The following is a 16827-nucleotide window of genomic DNA, read 5'->3' on the forward strand; positions in this document are numbered from 1 at the left end:
CTCTTCCGACGTCTGATTTCTTTTGAAAAAATGCGTTTCTAAAGTGCATAAACTTTTGGGATTGACTGTATAGCCAATACATCCTTAAGGTGAATGCAAACTCGATTTTGCTGCAAGGATGGACGCCGGAGGAAATTGGCGGAGGCGTATACGAGGAACTTTTATTTTCTGTGACATAACACGACGTCACGCTAATTACCTTCGGGCCACGGCGTGGCGTGTCGCGTGTTGAGAATTCCAAGACAGTTAATTAACGCGAATGTTGACCACCGGACTGACTGATTTCTATCAGAAGCTCTTTTACAAGCGTCGTCGTTTCAAACACACAATTCATATAAGACGATACAATCCTTAGGATTAGAACGTTATTGATTTCAAGAATATTTCCTGAGCTCGCTTACAGGAAAGCAATGCGTCTCTTCGATGTATATTTAATAACGAGTATCATTTTTGGAAAGGGAGTTTTCATACTACAAAATAAAGTCACTTTGCAATCTGATATAAATGCAAAATGCAAAATACGGTTGCCATTGAACGAGGATGAAACCCACGAGGTAAAAAGGACAGAATTTAGTAGAAAGCAGCGTTGCTCGTTCTTCAGCGTCTTGGCTGCGTGAGAAAAGTCCTCCCTCGATCCGTCCGGCATTACCCTCCCCCTCCGTGCTCCCAGAAGCGCAGCAAAGCGATCAAGAAGAGGAGTCGCGTCGCGTCGGCAGAGAGACAGCCCGCAATGGCAATACGGGCGACCGGTCCACTGGCCTACCAGTTTTTGTCCCTGTCCTACGGGGTTCCTCGCACACGCACACGCGTTTCATTCTTGCGATCGCGCGGCCGCGTCCCTGGATGCACCTACGCTTCCAATAGATCCGTTTTACCTTGAAATCTTTGAACTCGTACTGAACAAGTCAACCCGCAATTGCCAGTGTGAGAGTAAGAATATGTTGGGCCAGGGATAAGAATTGAAATTCTACAAACACGTAGTTGAAGCTCGACGCATGTATGCAGTTTTTTAACTTCCTTCGAAAATTTTGTACGCCGTGACAAAACTGAAAGACAGTCATTTGCAGACACATATTAAGTCCATCGAACGGCATAGCATCGAGTATGCATCGCGGCGGGATCCGGTGCACGCACTCGCGTGGGCACGCATGCACGCAGAAGTGCATCCAGCCTGGTGCATTCGCGAAGTTCGCGGAGTTGCATTGGCAGCGAGGCCAGCCAATCGGGTTATCGTGCGACGAATTCACCCCTCCAGGCGAAGCCGAGCCGAGCTTCGAGGCGGGCAGTTCGCTTTAAGGATGAGCTCGTTTCTTTTTGTTCCGTGTACCGCGTCTTTTTCATCCGCTTCTTCTGCCGTTTCTTCTCCCGATTATTTCTTTGTCCGCTCTCCTCGCTCCGCTGCTCGTACGCGAGATCATGCTCCCCGTCGCAGCGATCGTTTGCTATATACACACCCGTTCATAAATCTCGAGGCGCGTCGTAAACCGCGTAGCCAAATGATCGACGAAAAGTTGCGTTCCGTCGTACGAAATGTCTCAGTCGGTCGAATCGTTGGCGAGTTTGAGGCTCGCGAGCAGGCATGCGTTAGTCGTAGGACGTGGGAGTCGTAATCTTTGGAAAGAATCGAAGTGGAAAATCGTTGAACGTTTGTCTCTCATTGTCTTCGCGATCTATCCGAATTATAATCGTAAATTCCCTCCATTTGCCATGTAGATAGCTACATACATTCGTGCCTTTTGCAGACAGGCGAACATGAGAATCGTCATTGTCCAGAGGCTCTCCGGCGAGTAAAAAGGTTATTAACGTAGCGCATTTGAATATGAATACGTACGAGTTTCCGAGTCGACGGATTCGCTTTCAACGAGGAAAACAGCGAAATCGTTGAGATAAGAGAGCGAGGAACGGCAACGGCAATAATAACGCCTTAATTAAACCCGTTCCCCTTGTGAAATAAGACGCGGCGGCCGTACATTTACGAGCGAGAATGGAACTAACCAGAAAGGCACCGCGCTTTGAATAGGAAATGATTTTCTGCCAGAACGATTTCCAGTCCCTTCCTACTTACGTGCCAGGCCTCGCCACGGTTGTTCCTCGCATTCACAGGCCCGTGGCGTAACGCTTGTCTAATCAGGGCCTACCCCGTTCGTTGATGGTTTAATTCAGCCTTTAAGGAGCCCGTTGCTGTTACGCAGCTACGCGCATTCAGATTAATCTAAATAAAGACACGTAATTCCTGCCGCCCGCTGTGTGCGTGTAATTGCCTCCGATCTAATAGTACGATATCAATCCTCTTTGAATATCTTTTTAATATCAAACGTCCTTCGGTTTTATTCGCATCGCAACGAGATCGCATCGCGTGACAAGATCTGAAGCTCGACGAGATACGTTTGCGCGTATCGAATTTCGTGGTCGTAGGCGTGAAAACGAGTGGACGCAAACGTCGAATGATGAATAGATGAGCCCGCGAGACAGATAGGACACGGGAAACGCGTGTGTCTGTGCGCTGACGGAAAAGTAACGAGGTGCGAGTAGCTCGCGCGCGCGGCCAACCGGGAGATTAATTACGTACCGAGTGGAAAAGAGAGACTGGGAGGTACCGGGAGATGATTGCCGGCGATTGGCCGGGTGGAAGCCGGCCGAGGAATTTAATAAGCCGGTTCGCCACCCGCCTTATCGCCGCGCCGGTTCCCACGTGCACTCGCATAAATGCATCGCGGATTCGATCTCGTCGTCTCCGCGTCTCACCAAAACTGCATTTTGCCGAGCTTCGAACGTGCGACTCGGTGTGGAAATTAACGACGTAGGGAATGAGAGTTTTAGCTCGTCTCGTACGTTTGCGTTCCAACTCGGAGTCAAAGAGAATTCGCTGACATGCCGGTCCCGTTCGATCGCTACGTAAGGGAGTATCGAATAAAAAAATAAAAAATCGCGTAACGGCAGACACCCCTTGCCACCCGATCGAAAGTCGTGTGTCGTTAGGAGCGCAGGAGAAAAAAAAAAAGTTTAAAATGTTTGGAGAAGGGGTGGCCCCCCTCGATTGGGCGAGAAGTGCCGGCAGGGGTTGTGTGTTGCTGCGGAATCCTACGAAACGCGTGCTGGGTTCGTGCCACGCACCTTTCCACGCGTTTTCCCCATAGCGGGACGAGCTCGAGACAGTGTGCGTGCGCGGTTACGCAGGAAGAAGCGTTTAGGAGCGAAATAGACGCAGATGCTACGACGGGACGGGGAACGAACAGACGGACCCAGCCGGCTTTTTCGAATCGAGGAGGGGCGGAATGGTTTAGACGGCGTCGACGTGTGTCTGCCATTGTGATTTTAAAATCGGCTATCCGGTCTCTCGTTTCCCCTTACCGCGTTTTCCACCCCTTTGAAGTTGCCACGCCGCGATTACCGCTGCCTTTCCATCTTTCATCCCAATGGAAAACGTTCCTCTCGATTGTTCTCTCCGTCGTTATCATTCGCACGAGCGGCTAATCTCGCGTAAAACACGAGACGAACATAAAATTGAAATTTCTCGCAGGGTTCGTCCGATTTCGTCGATAGGAAGAAAAATTCGATTAACTAGTGGATCGTTAGCTATCATATTTAAAATCGCAAAGCCTTTTTAAAGACTGACTATCGGGAACGCATATCGTATTCAACTGGTTACATTAATTGCTTCTGTGGAAGAACAAACACAAAAGGGGCGTAACTGGCTGAAATCGTGCATCTCCACTTCCATTGGTAACGTTTCAACCCCGACCGAGGGATGCTCGACACGGTACGTCGACCACGAGCCGCAGGCATAAACATTCAGCTGTACTCACAAGAGAATCGACCGTGTCCCCTGTATCATCCGCTCGGAAACTGCGCCGGGTTACATTTCTCTTTTCAACTCTGAAACGCATCGAAAATCGTTGCTTCCGTCACCTCAGCAATCCTCCATTTGATACTGTTCTATCTCTGACATTGTTCTTCGAATATTATTCTCAGTATTTGCTTTGGAAATGTATTTAATACAAGGAGAATAAAAGAGGAGCTGTCGTTGTTAATATCGTTTCGTTGGATAGATCCCAAAGGGGTTGCGAGGAGTTCCACCCCTTACGATTTAAAGCAATGCGAAAATGGCGTCGGGAAGCCGCGGGTTTCATGCAGATTGGCTACGTGTCGGGTGAAAGGAGTTATGCCGAAGGGTGGTTTCCCAGCAGCTCCCGTGGAGGGCGGTTTCGCGCTTGCGCTCGCAACCCTTGCCGCTCGCATCCCCATCGTCCTGGCCCCGGCTTTTTATTATTCACGTTTTTTATTGGTCGACGCGTTCAGTTCGACATTTACATAATGGCTGACTCGGAATCGCGATTATGCGGCCGAGTCGTGGAAACGTTTTGAATAATCGCGAGCAGGGAAAAATTCCGATGCCTCGTTAGAGCGGCTTCCTTGCGAATTCCTCGAACACCGGAATCGTCCGGATTTTCGCGAAACCGTAACCTCGATTCTCGGATAGCTCGTGGGAGAGTCGAAGAGGGAAAGTGCATTTCGAGGTTCAAAGCGTTTTCGTGAACGCGCGGAACAGAGTGTACACAAGGGGTCGGCGAGGGTTAAGGCAGCGAGGCTGGTTTTATCGATCGCCACTGTGACAAGGGCAACCAGCAAGAAAATAGGGAAACCGTTCTCTCGCGATGAATGCCGGGCCTTTGTCTCTCTCTCCTCCGGCGGAGATCGATTCCCCTTTTCTGGGATTCCTCGACGGACGTAACGGAGACGGTGTTTAATCTTCTTATGATTTTCTCCTGTTGAAGATTTTTAGAAAGTCAATGGAACCCTTGGTCAGAAACAGTTGTTCGAGGATGTACATTGATTCGATACGTGATCGATTAATTATCCGCACTGGAAACGGTGTAATAAAATGTTGGCTAGCTCGTGTCTCGACCGTTTTCTAATAATCCCATTGCAGTCGGCGCGCGCCTATTAGTATCATTATCTGGCCTCCGACGTAAGTATAATAGAAATGCTTTGATAATCGGATACTTCGCCGAGATAAAGCTGCTTTATTAGTTCCAGAGTAAACAGCATAAATTTTCCACTATAATGCGTCATCCTAATGAACCTCTCGAAGTAATTTAATTACCTCGGTGCAATTAACTTACATCGTTATCGATAAAAGGAGAGAGGAGAAATAGAATTATTCTCCCTCGGCTCGACTGGCAACCAGGCATCCTCTTCCATCTCGCTCCCGTTCACGCGTTCTTTCCTGTTCCGTCCTCGTCGTCGAACTCGGCCGCTCCGTTCAGTAATTTCGTTTTGAATGAAAAAGCAATTAACGCGATAAGCGCGTGTCTCGGCCAGCTTCGGCGCTGCTTCCACTTGTGAGTCCGATTATACGGATAACGATAACAGTTTCACGCGACGCTAATTCTATTAGTTGCCTCTTCCCTCGATTTTCATGTTACCCGCAACTACATATGCTGGTTCTTTTAAACAAACCGCTGTATCCACCAATCTCACGTTCCATTTAAATATTCAATTCTCCTTCCGCGATGTTCTTGTTACATTCCATTCACTCACGCTAATCTTCAATAATTAACATGAAAATTAATTTTTCCATCTTAAGAACTGCTCGGCTATTTGTATTATTGATCGGTCGGTCGCGATTGCGCTATGTTACTCGTACGTGACGCGATCGCGCAACGCGTTTATCGGTGAACAAGCGTTATTAAAATTACGAAACAGACGGACAATCGGAGATCTGACGATACGGGGTTACGTTTCGGTAACGATATCTCGCCCCTGGATTATTCTGAACGAAGCGTCGACCGATTAAAGGTTATTCACACGTGTACCTCGTTGCACCTGAGACACCATGCACTGATATTTACTTGTAAATACGCATAGGTTACAGATTTCCTTAGGTTCGTTCATATACGTTATCTCATCGATAGTCCACTGCTGAAGCATCTTCGTGACCCCGTTACGAAGCACGTGTCGTTATCTATGGATATCAGTTTTATTATGAAACTATATTTGGAATACAAAATTGTTGAGATTACGATTGAAACAAATCGAAACAAAGATCTACTCTCGTCTGATCATATTAATTCGTTAAGATCTTAGGTAAAAAGTAAGTCTAGCGGAAGGATTTTAATTGAAAAGCGTGATTCGTCCGTGGAGCAATTTATTTATTGAAGAAAGTGCTCGAGGGCACGGCGGAGCAGCGGCTCCTGTCCTAAGCAGGATTCAATTTGGTCACTGGCCACGATTCCACCTTCAAAGAGAGGAATCACCGTCTTCTATACTACACGCGTGCCCACCCTCGCGTGTACGTGCGCGCACCGGCTGGGCCTCGGTCACCGGCCTCCGCTATTAATCTTATATCGAACGCTTTATCCGCGTCCGGACTTTTTCTCCTGTCCCTCCGACTTCCTTCCCCCTCCACGGCCGTTCGACGAGCAGGAATTTTCAATTCTTTCGAGTACCGCGGGAAACCGGATTGCCTCCGGGGATCGGCTCGCGTTTTCACTGAAATCGTGCAATACGTGATGTCCGCTAACGTCGTCGGAGGTCGTATTCTACGATACGCGAGGTTCACTGGCTGGCTCGCCGTTGATGTAAAGTCATTTTTCGGACGGTTCCCCCGGATCGTGTATAAAAAACAATTGAATCGTCTAAATTTGTCGGACGTTTTAATTGAATTCTCGGGCCGAAGCTGGTTTCCATTGTCCGCGGTTGAAACTGCGGAGATAGAGGAAGCCGTGGTCGACGCGATTAATCGCGCACGGAAATGGAAGGACGTGGAAACGAGCGCGGTCGCTTCTGGCAGGACATTGGCTAGGACGAATAAGTAATGTAGAGGTCCATTATGCTGAAACGGTGAAGGGTCTTCGAGCAGGGTCAGCCAATCCCCCGGAGGGCCGTTAAAGTGAAATACTTCTGAATGCAAGGTGGCTGACCGTCTCCCGTTCCACTTTTTCTTATTCCTTTCTTCTTGCTCCCTCCGCTGTTGGAAACCCTCGGCTCGTCCGGTCGGACTTCGTAGGTAAATCGTTGTTATCTGGACAGTGATAAACCCGTGAATGGAGTTCGCGCCTTCTGGACGAACGAGCGAGGGGAATGCAAAAGGGGGAGAAACCACCCTCGAGTACTGCGGGGTGCAACCGCCGAACGGATGGCTCTGTTTACGCGAGCTGTGAGAGTCCACGTTTCGGTACCTGCGAAACGAAACTCGAAGCCGGTCTCTACCGTTGACGTAATCGATTAGCATACTTCAGTGAAAAAACATAGAACGCAGGAAACGCTTTCGCTGTTGGCAGTTAATGGCTCGTGTTCACTTGTTAAGAATAACCGGCTGGTTCTCTTTTCATTAATATCGCCGACGGTGCCGCGTGATGATTTTTTTAACGAAAAAGCTGCGAGCGAATCGGTGCGCGGCGAGCGTAATTGAATTTTCCAGAGCGTGCACGCGAAGGCACGTCAATCTCGCCACCCCTCGAGGGGTGGTTTCGTTTGTCTCCGCGGACCGCGGCGAGGGTGCCGAGGGAGCATGCAAACACCACGAGATTATAGGAACTATCGTCGTGACCCGAAGAAACGCCGCAGGCTCACAGATTCCTACTTACGAATTCGACGACGTCCATTTCACGAGTTAGATATCTCACGTGGTTTTATATTTAATAATATGCAACGTGCTCGATACTTTCATCCGTCGCAGAATGAACAGCAGCATCTAATTACCGGGCGCATTATTCTTATTAATTATAAAGGAAATAAAAAAATGCTGCGCCGCCCGAATAATTAGCCAGCCCCAGAATTCCTCGTTGCTTATTAATTATTATCCTCGCCACGGTACGCGGCGCATGCTAATTAATGCAGATGAACGCGAAACGAAATTCCGCGAGAAATCGAACGGGTCTTTCGTTTTCTCGCGGAGAGGAAAGTTCGATTCTTTCTCTTTTAGTGTACAGAACTTCGCGGCATAAGAATGGTGGATCCGTAGAGCAGCCGGCCGAGGTCAGCGGCCATTCTCTGATGATATTGATTAGCCGACGCCCTTAGTTAGCGCCAGGCTACACTTTCTCCTGGCTGCTGCTCCTTCTCTCACCCTTGAACACCCACCAAAGTCTCGCTTTCCACCCTCTTATGTTTTCTCTCTCTCTCTCTCTCTCTCTCTCTCTCGTTTTCCTTCGTTCGCCAGGCTTCTGAAACGTCTGCTTTCTCGCCCTCGTTAGCAGAGTACCGCTGGAGAGGCTGAAACTAAATCATTCATCAGCTGGGGCTGACTCACGTCTCGCACATGCGGGATGATATTTGCGTGCAGCCTTCGTCACGTACCATGCCAATGTCCTGATTTCCTCGTAGTTCCCGAATGCACGTGTCACGATATCAAATACATACATAGATTCATGATAACAATCTAATATTGATCATTTTATAACAATTGTGAAAATTGTGTATTAAATCCCTCGTACTGTCTGTTGTATCAGATTTCTATAATATAATTATGAAAAATGTTTAGAACCGGAAAATTCGATACACCCTGGCAGAGAAAGAGCGAAATTGTGGCTGCGTCCCGAGTGTAATTAGACACTACAGGCTGGAACAACATCCACGAGTCGGCATTGTTCCCAGAAATTAAAGGAAACGAGGGAAAGCCGGGGAAACTGGCAGGCATAGGGACAGGGAATCCGGAGGGTTGCTAATTACGCGAGCTCGTGAAGGGGGCGGAAGCCATTTTCTGCGCAGATACAAAGACCCTATGGCGTTATATTAATACAGGGAGAGCGGAAGAGGCATCGAAGGGAAAAATTTGTTTGGGCACCTTTTGCAATTCGACGTCGATACTCGATAGCTCTCTCTATTTTCGTATTCTCATCCTCTTTCAATTATAACTACGTGCCAATTTGAAACGCTCGATTTTTCTCGATATTAATTATTTCGTTTCTTTTTGTTTCAGGTAAAGTTTGGATGGGAGATAACGAGGTCGCGTGGCGGACTGAACAGTCTTTTAAGAGGACCTCGCCCCTGAATCCATGCACCACGACAACTACCACGACGACGACAGGTGGCGGGGCGTCGGCACACCCTCACCTGTCACCACCCATTGCCGCCCCCGTGACCATTCCCGATCACAGAAGTCCCAGCAGTCTTCACGTGAAACTGGGCATTTCTCCCGGTAAGTACGAATCTCACCCCTGTTGCATTAAACGCGAAGCAGCACGAGTGAGTCGCGTGACGCTCGAAAAATTATTAACTGTTATCGCCGGCAATTACCGGTGCGAGTGAAAACACGCCGTCGCGAATCAGGGAATCGTGAAACCGAGGGGAGGCGAGCACCTGCGAACGGCAATTTCGCCGGACCTTACCCTAAAAGGGGCTTCTCCTTCACCATTGTCCGGCAAATGACATCAAGCTTATTGCATTATTTAAAGAGCCCTCGCTTTTTTTAAGACCGCTTTAAGTCGTCGACCCTTCGCTTTTTCTGCCACCGTTCCCTTGCTCTTTTTCTTCAGAGCGCGAGTCGATTGAACCATGACCGATGATTCCGACAGTTCTTCAGAAAACGATCTTTCAAGCGCCTGTGCGTCACACTTTTAAAAATTGTGATAGGAAGAATCGTCAGTAGCGCAAATCAATCTGTTTACGTAACGAAAAAATTGGCAGAACGAGGCGAGCAAACGCGTTGCGCTAAGAATACGGCATTGCATCGCGTTGGTATCGATCCGAACCGGAGGCCGGTCCGAGAGGATAGAAAATTCAGCGCCGGTCGAAACGCTGGCTCCTCTCGTTTGCTTAAATAAACATTGCTCGAACAATAGCGTTTGAGGAGAGGGGGTGGAGATCCGATCGGGAGCCTTGTTTCCTCGACCGGTGAACGGAGCCAGGGAGAGCTCTCGATTCCTCTTCCTCTTTCCGTGGAAAAGAGAGGAAGCGGCATGTTTAATGCATCGTTCAACATTTCCATGTCAAACATCGCTTTGACTCGCGGAATTTAAAACCGACTCTGGCCGAGGAACGGGCCGGATGCGTGTGTGCTGGCTGATGGGAAAAACCGGCCATTTTTATTTACCGTCGAGCTGGACAAGGTGCGCCGAGGCTCGATAAGGACGTCGATCGATAAGGGTCGAAAGTTGAAAGACACGAGCGCGCTCAGATGCCCTGAAACGCATTGCAAAAATTTTCAAGCAAACGGGAGAGTATATAAAAATAAATTGAAAACTGAAAATAAGAAATAATTCTTCTATCTTAATGGAGTTTAAAAGGAAACTGTAAACGCTATTTTGATGGTGGTTTTCGCTTTAAGAGGGCAAAGGCGAGGACCGCGTTCCTTTCGAGTCTATTTGCCTCGCAAAGCTATCCCGCCTAGCTGCCAAGTGTGTTTATTCGGTATATCAATAAGGACGAAGTGGACGAGGTTCCCCAAGGGTTTCCTCGCGACGTCGCTCGCCTCTCCGCCGTACCAACAACCTGATAACATTATGTTTCTTCCTACGACATATGCACTGGCCGGTTTTTGAAGAACGAGGGAGGCTCACCCTAAAATGGTGCGCGAGCCCACCGTGGACATGTGTCGAAACGATGATCCTTTCACCCCCGAACCCTTCAACAGACTTTGTCCAATAACTATAAATCACTAGTATAATTAAAAAAACATCGATGAGGGATCGAACGTTACGATTTCTCTCATTCCAATTTAATAATCTCGTAAATATTCAAATTGGTCTTTTATGGTTTGTCTCGGTTTTTTATTATAATTGAGAAACCAGTTAAATCGAAATTGTTTAAAAGTAGAGAATCATGAAAGAGGGACGAAGGGATAGAAGAATACCGAACAAGTGCCTGTTAAAAAGTAATCTTTGAAGCCAGTGAACTATGTAACGCGGTCTCGTCGTGTGTAAATTACGCTGTCCGGTTACAGAAGGATCCTTTCTTGCCTGTTCCTGGATGTATCTCTCCCCCGGGACTATCATTCTTTTCCTCGGGATCACCCTCTTTCCTCCAAGGTATTTAAATTCCGTTTATTCGACCCCGGCCAAATTATTTCGCATGCCTATCCTCTTCGATCCGATCGACGCTAAATAAAGAACAACAGAGGAATCTACACCCTCTTTTTCAAACCCTAACAAAAGCTTTAACACTTTCGTGACGTGACTGTTTAGCACTTTATTAATGAATTTAGCAATTCTCTTTCGTCGACTTGGCAAACGTTTCACTCATTTTTTCAATACCGTCACGAGGTATTTCCATTTTGGCGTACAGTTTGAAATATCGAGCAGCGTCCATATGCGAGCCAATATAACCGGTGTACAGGAACGGTTTCATATACGGGGTGGCATGGGACGCGAGTAAAGGGTGGCGCGCCGTGAAATATTGGCTACATAGATTTCGACCATTATTGCCGCGTGTAAAACACGGGCGACATTTGGCGCTAAATCGATCAGCACGCCAGAAGTCGCGTACGCGTGCTCCGTTCCGCGTGGGACGAGAGCCGATCGCGAGCCATGAACATATTTTGCAGTCGATTAAGTTTACTTTCTATCTAAGAGAAGATTTCTTCAATATTCTCAAGTATCTGATGTATGGATCGTACATAAGATTTCTGGTCATCGTCCTCTTAATTTTATTACTCAAATATCGTTTGATTTACTTTCGTATTGAATATAAATTTTCCAGTCATTGTTTCATTCCATCAAATCGTTAACAGACTAGGAAATATTGTAAATGTTCTACGAGTGAGGATTAGAATGCAAGTTTTCGGATTATGAAGTTCTCCGGGGTTTCAGACGGGGAGACGGACAGATGAGGCGGGCGTAAATGTTCGTCGCGGGTAGGAATGTATTTATGGAAGGCCGTGGCGGCCTAAGAATAACAGCGTATAAAGTATTCTCGCCATGAATATTTCGTATCTTCTATGGGGATCTCCCGGCTCGAACGTCGTTCAAATTGAATTCTGATTTAACTGGCCGCCGAGTCTTGCCAAGCACAGAAATATCCCTCCTGCGCGTTTTCTCAACTCGCAAAGGAAAACAGCTATTAGACTCGTGCGCGTAATGTGTCTTCTTCAAACATAATTCTCATCGACTATCGCACGTTTTCGATACTCATTTATGTTTATACATTCGTAAATCCCAAATGTATTAAAGAGATTAAAATTCTATTGTCTTTAATACAAATGTCCCAATTTCTGTTCTACTCATTGGATTTTAGGATAAAAAAGGGAGAGAGTAGGCGCTGAAACTTACTGTACTATAAATTTTGCATTAAATTTCATCTATTACTTGATTTATAATAAAAAATTACGAGGGAAACCGTAATAATTGATCGTCGACTGCAAAGTTCATTAGACTTTAGAATCACGACGTTTGATACGCGATCTATCAGAAATCTCGATGCCATTCTTTTGACAATATCCTTCTGGAATCGAACGGAAAGAGTTTCACAGTTCCCGTTTTCCTTTCCTCCCTATGGCGTGAGTTGTGTGATTTATCGTCACGCAGTTAAGAGTACGGATTTATAGTGACCGAACGAAGTTGCGCCCGAGTTTTATGGCCGGCCGGATTGTTTCGAACTGTGCTGAAAGCAGTCCTGCCGAAGCGCGTGGCCCCCGCGCGCGCGAGATGAACGCGTTCGAAAATTCAATTAAACGCGACACAGGACGCGTACCGATCGATGCGAGTGAGTAATGGCTTAAGAAAGTGGAGGTATTAAAAGATATTAGACAAATGAAGAATACCGCGTTCCGTTGCAATCGCTATAAAAATGTGATGATTAAACTGGCCGCGCTCGGTTTGATAATTATGACACGAGATTCATGGTTTTTCTTTCAAAAACTCCTGGCTCGTCCTCGTCCCCTTTCGTCCAATAAAATCGTTCGCATTCCAACAGAGCGATCCAGGTTACAATTTCGCATGAAATATTAATAAGCGATGAACTGAAAAACGCGTATCGATCTCGCGATTTCTACGCTGCGTTCGCTCGCTCGCATCCGAGGAAAGATACCAATTACCTCCAAAATTTATAATAACGCGGGATTTACCATAATTAATCGATTACATTGGCGGGACGTGCGATGAGAGAAGAGGGAGCGGCGCACGCTAGCCGACAGGATTTTTTTTCAGATCATAATTTTAGATAGGCCGGTTGGCCGTTGCCCGCTGACGCAAATGGCGGCGTGTAGGCAAATTGAGGTGAGATTGGAGGTCAGCGCGATCCGTCCTCGCTGCAGCCTCCTACCCGAGCCGCAGCCGCCGCCGCCGCCTCGTGTACCGGCCGATGCAAAACCAATTTGCAAGTCTCCCGTGATTATCCTGTGACTTAAACTAAATCTATTCGAGCGAAACATAAAATATTATTTTAATTCACCGGCAATGCCATGCTTCGTTCCACTTAACGTGACAAAATGAAGATCTCTTGGAACGTGTGTGTTTTATTTAAGAAATCGCGATGAAACAGTTTGATCGACGCTTACACGACAGTTCCTCTATTCATCGGAAATTCAGTATGAAGGAACGTAGATTAGCGGACGGTAGAAGAAACACGCGTGTACGTGTCGAACGGCTATTAACACCGGTCGAGGTCTCTATTAATAGCGAACGAGGGAAAAAGAGCTGGCGGTAGATCAATTATTTTCTTGCCTCGGTTAACGCCACCGTCGGTCCACCGTGATACCGATAACACTACTTTATCAAGGTCGCACGGTTTTTACTTTGCGAATAACCCGAGGGAAGAGTAACTCGTTCGTCGAAGCGCGAATTGATTAGAACATTAATGGAAACACGGGAAAGGAGAGAACGGCTGGGAGAAATATGGAAAGGATCTTGCACTGGAGCTTCCTGCGGATGCGCGTGAATACGAAACGACCCGAACCGTGGGTTCCCAACGCCGTCTGACAGCCTCCGTCCGAGGAGAAGCCGTGGAGGATAAACCGAACTACTAATTAAGCCGCGGAGACCGGTAGAGGCATCTTTTCTATCCCGTCGAGGAAGAGGCTAATTCCTCGTCCATTCCTATCACTGGGATCGATCGTGGCTTCGATTCCAACGGGTTACCTGAACGGCACCGGCTGCCAAATCGAGTAACGCAATTTCGCGATCGGTCGGGGCCCACGGACGGCGTTAATATTAATGATCGGCCGCGGATATTCCGGGATTCGTTTTCTTCCCGACGAACGTTGATTTATGGGTCTATAGGTTTTGCGATCCCGTGTCCCGGATCGGTAGCCAATGGGCTATGTTTCAACCGAACAAGATTTATCGATCCACTGAAAATATGTCCCGACGATTCAACGATTCATTACGCTGTCCAAGGATTTTCATCGAAGTCGCCTATTTTTAAATACCGTCTTGGGATTTTTCATTTTCGCCTACGTAGAAGGAATCACCCGGTAGATGGGTGAATCGGCGCGAACCACCGCGTAATACCAAGGGATCACGGTGGACCGACTAACGTGATTATTATAAAGTCAATACGTTGCTAACTCATCAGCCGGCTCCGCCCTCTAACAGCCCGGTAATATGCACCGGCCAAGAAGTCAGTTACGCTCTATCAGTACGCTCTCTTCCATCTCCCTCGCCAGCCGAACCTTTTTCCTCGTTCTACGTACGAACAAGTTCGTTGCTTTCACCTTTCCTCGTCGGCGAGATCGCTCGTTCTCGCTTCATCGAAGAGGAAACGTTGCCTACGTCCGATAGGCACGTAAGTACGTACCTACGCGTGTAACCTACCGTACGTACTCGTACCTTCTTACTTCTCTCCGTCTCTCTCTCTCTTTCTTTCTCTTTCGTTTTTCTTTTTCCTCTTCTTGATCGCGCGCGTTTGCACGTGCAATACACGCTCCGCACGGTACGGCACGACGTATCAGCCGGATCTCGAACGAGCCGCACGAAATCGCTGCCTGCAATTACCCCCGAGAAATATATTACTTAAGGATTGCTCGCTAAGAACGCAGACGATAAGGATGCTTCCACGTCCGCTGGGTCCCCCGCGTGAACTCCGTCCAAGGATTCTCTTCCTGCCTCGATCTCTAGCTTCGACTCCGAAATACTTCGTTCGCCACAAATTCTTTCACCAGTTCCAATATCGGAATCCCATTTTTCCGGAAATGAAAAAAAAAATAAATGCAAAGCTTCTCATATTACAAAATATGGGTTCGACGGTTTTCCTCGAGACTCTGGATATCCGCGAGAACGATCAGCGCTTATCGGTAGACGTGATGATGAATGCACGCGGCTGCACAACCGATAACGTAATACTCGGAAAAAAGGGAAAAGCTGGAGAGGCGAGAGTATCTGTTACACGCCTTGCGTACAGGGAACGCGTTATTACAGCGGCTAGAGAAGTGCCGTGCGAGGGGAACTCGAGATTTTTCCTCGTTTTTCTTTTTTTTCGTTCACCGGCGAACGTGAAGTTCAAGGCCCGGCCTGGGCTGGGTCGTTTCATTCATTCCGACGTGCACGTATACTCGCACCTCGTGTATGCTTTCCGGAACGTCTAATTATGCTTCACTTTGTAAATGCGTTCGTGGCTGTCTCGCATGACGATCCTTCTCTATATTTATTTTCATTCGAGACCCAACGCAAATGGCGATAATTAAAAAGATGATCGATCGTAATAATTGAAGACAGTTCGCGAAGGAACATTGTTCACGACCGCGATCAGGTTTTCATGGCTAATTTCGCGAACATCGCGACGATAGACGACTACGCGATTCATCTGGCCGTACACCCATCGTTTCCCCCGCGTACACGATTTCAGGTCCACGGTGGTCAACCACGGGATGAATCGGACCAACGGTGTTGGTACGCGCGTCGGTGTTGGAGCGTGTGCACACGCGTGTGCCGCGGCCGAGCAAGCGGTCCACGGCGCAGCGGGGTCAGAGGTTAAGCGGCGTGATTGAGTCTTGGTTACAAGGAGCCGCCCTTCGTTGCTGCTCTCTCGGTTTCCTACCTTCTTCGTGCGGGAAAGGAAACCATAATGCAATTTAAGCCATAATGCTTGACTTTAAATTGAAAAGATTGCCCGTGGGGATGCGAGGGAGCCCTGAGCATCGCGGCCGGCCATGGAGACGGTGCTCGAGATCCCTCGATTCCACCGCAGTGTACGACGTTTCATGCGTTCGGGTTGGCAAGCTTCCGGCAGAGATACAGTAACGCGCGCTTAAATTCCAATGAGTAATTCTCGCGTAGCAGGTAGCGATTATACTCGAGTTCAACGGGGAGGAGCGAGTGAGAAGTCTCCTGTCTTTATCAACAGGCTCGGGTCAAAGATTCGCGCCTGAAGAACGGTCGAGCGACTCTATTGGAATTTATCACGTTCAGGCGAACGTGTTAATGCTCTGCGATTGGCCTCTCAACCCTTTAACGATTAAAACGAATCAGCAACTTCGTTTGTTTAGCTGCACGCATATACACGGCAGATGGTCGAGTTCGGTTTAGGAATTTCTCGAGATCAGAAGGACGAGATAGGCTGGTTGTTTTCACGGTTTCATTATCCCGGGATGAATCCTCTCGCAGATGCCAGTGGAAACGTGATGCTTCCTGATTGTGAGGAAAATGATGTTGGGTTAATTCCAGCAACGAGGAGACTGATTATTCTCAGTGAAATTGCAACATCGGCAGGTGTCGGGGGTGAGGAATTCCCCGGCTGGAGATCTAATAATTTCGAGCTGCACACGATGTCTAAGTTGTTCCCTCGATTGGCAAACTTCGCCACGAGGTCCCGCTGACCAATGGCCATCTGTCGGGTCGTCGCTGTACTCTCGCTCGTTCCTCTCTCTCTCTCTCTCTTTCTCTCCCTCGCTCTCCAGCTTACATTTCCAATCAATAACCGATTGAACAACCCCCTCTCAACCCCTATCCGCCG

General features: G+C 47.8%; 1 protein-coding gene across 2 annotated transcripts in view; it reads left to right on the forward strand.

Moving 5' to 3' along the window:
- LOC108623621 (POU domain, class 2, transcription factor 2) overlaps positions 1 to 16827 on the forward strand; it is a 90975-nt gene that overhangs the window by 38787 nt on the left and 35361 nt on the right. For both annotated transcript variants that reach the window (XM_026812740.1, XM_026812744.1), the window contains exon 3: positions 8924 to 9142. In XM_026812740.1, the coding sequence (XP_026668541.1) occupies positions 8924 to 9142 (219 nt within the window). The remainder of the gene's footprint in view (positions 1 to 8923; positions 9143 to 16827) is intronic.

Source organism: Ceratina calcarata, unplaced genomic scaffold (assembly GCF_001652005.2).
Source record: "Ceratina calcarata isolate Rehan_Ccalc_2016 unplaced genomic scaffold, ASM165200v1 scaffold115.2, whole genome shotgun sequence".
Taxonomy (NCBI): Eukaryota; Metazoa; Arthropoda; class Insecta; order Hymenoptera; family Apidae; genus Ceratina; species Ceratina calcarata.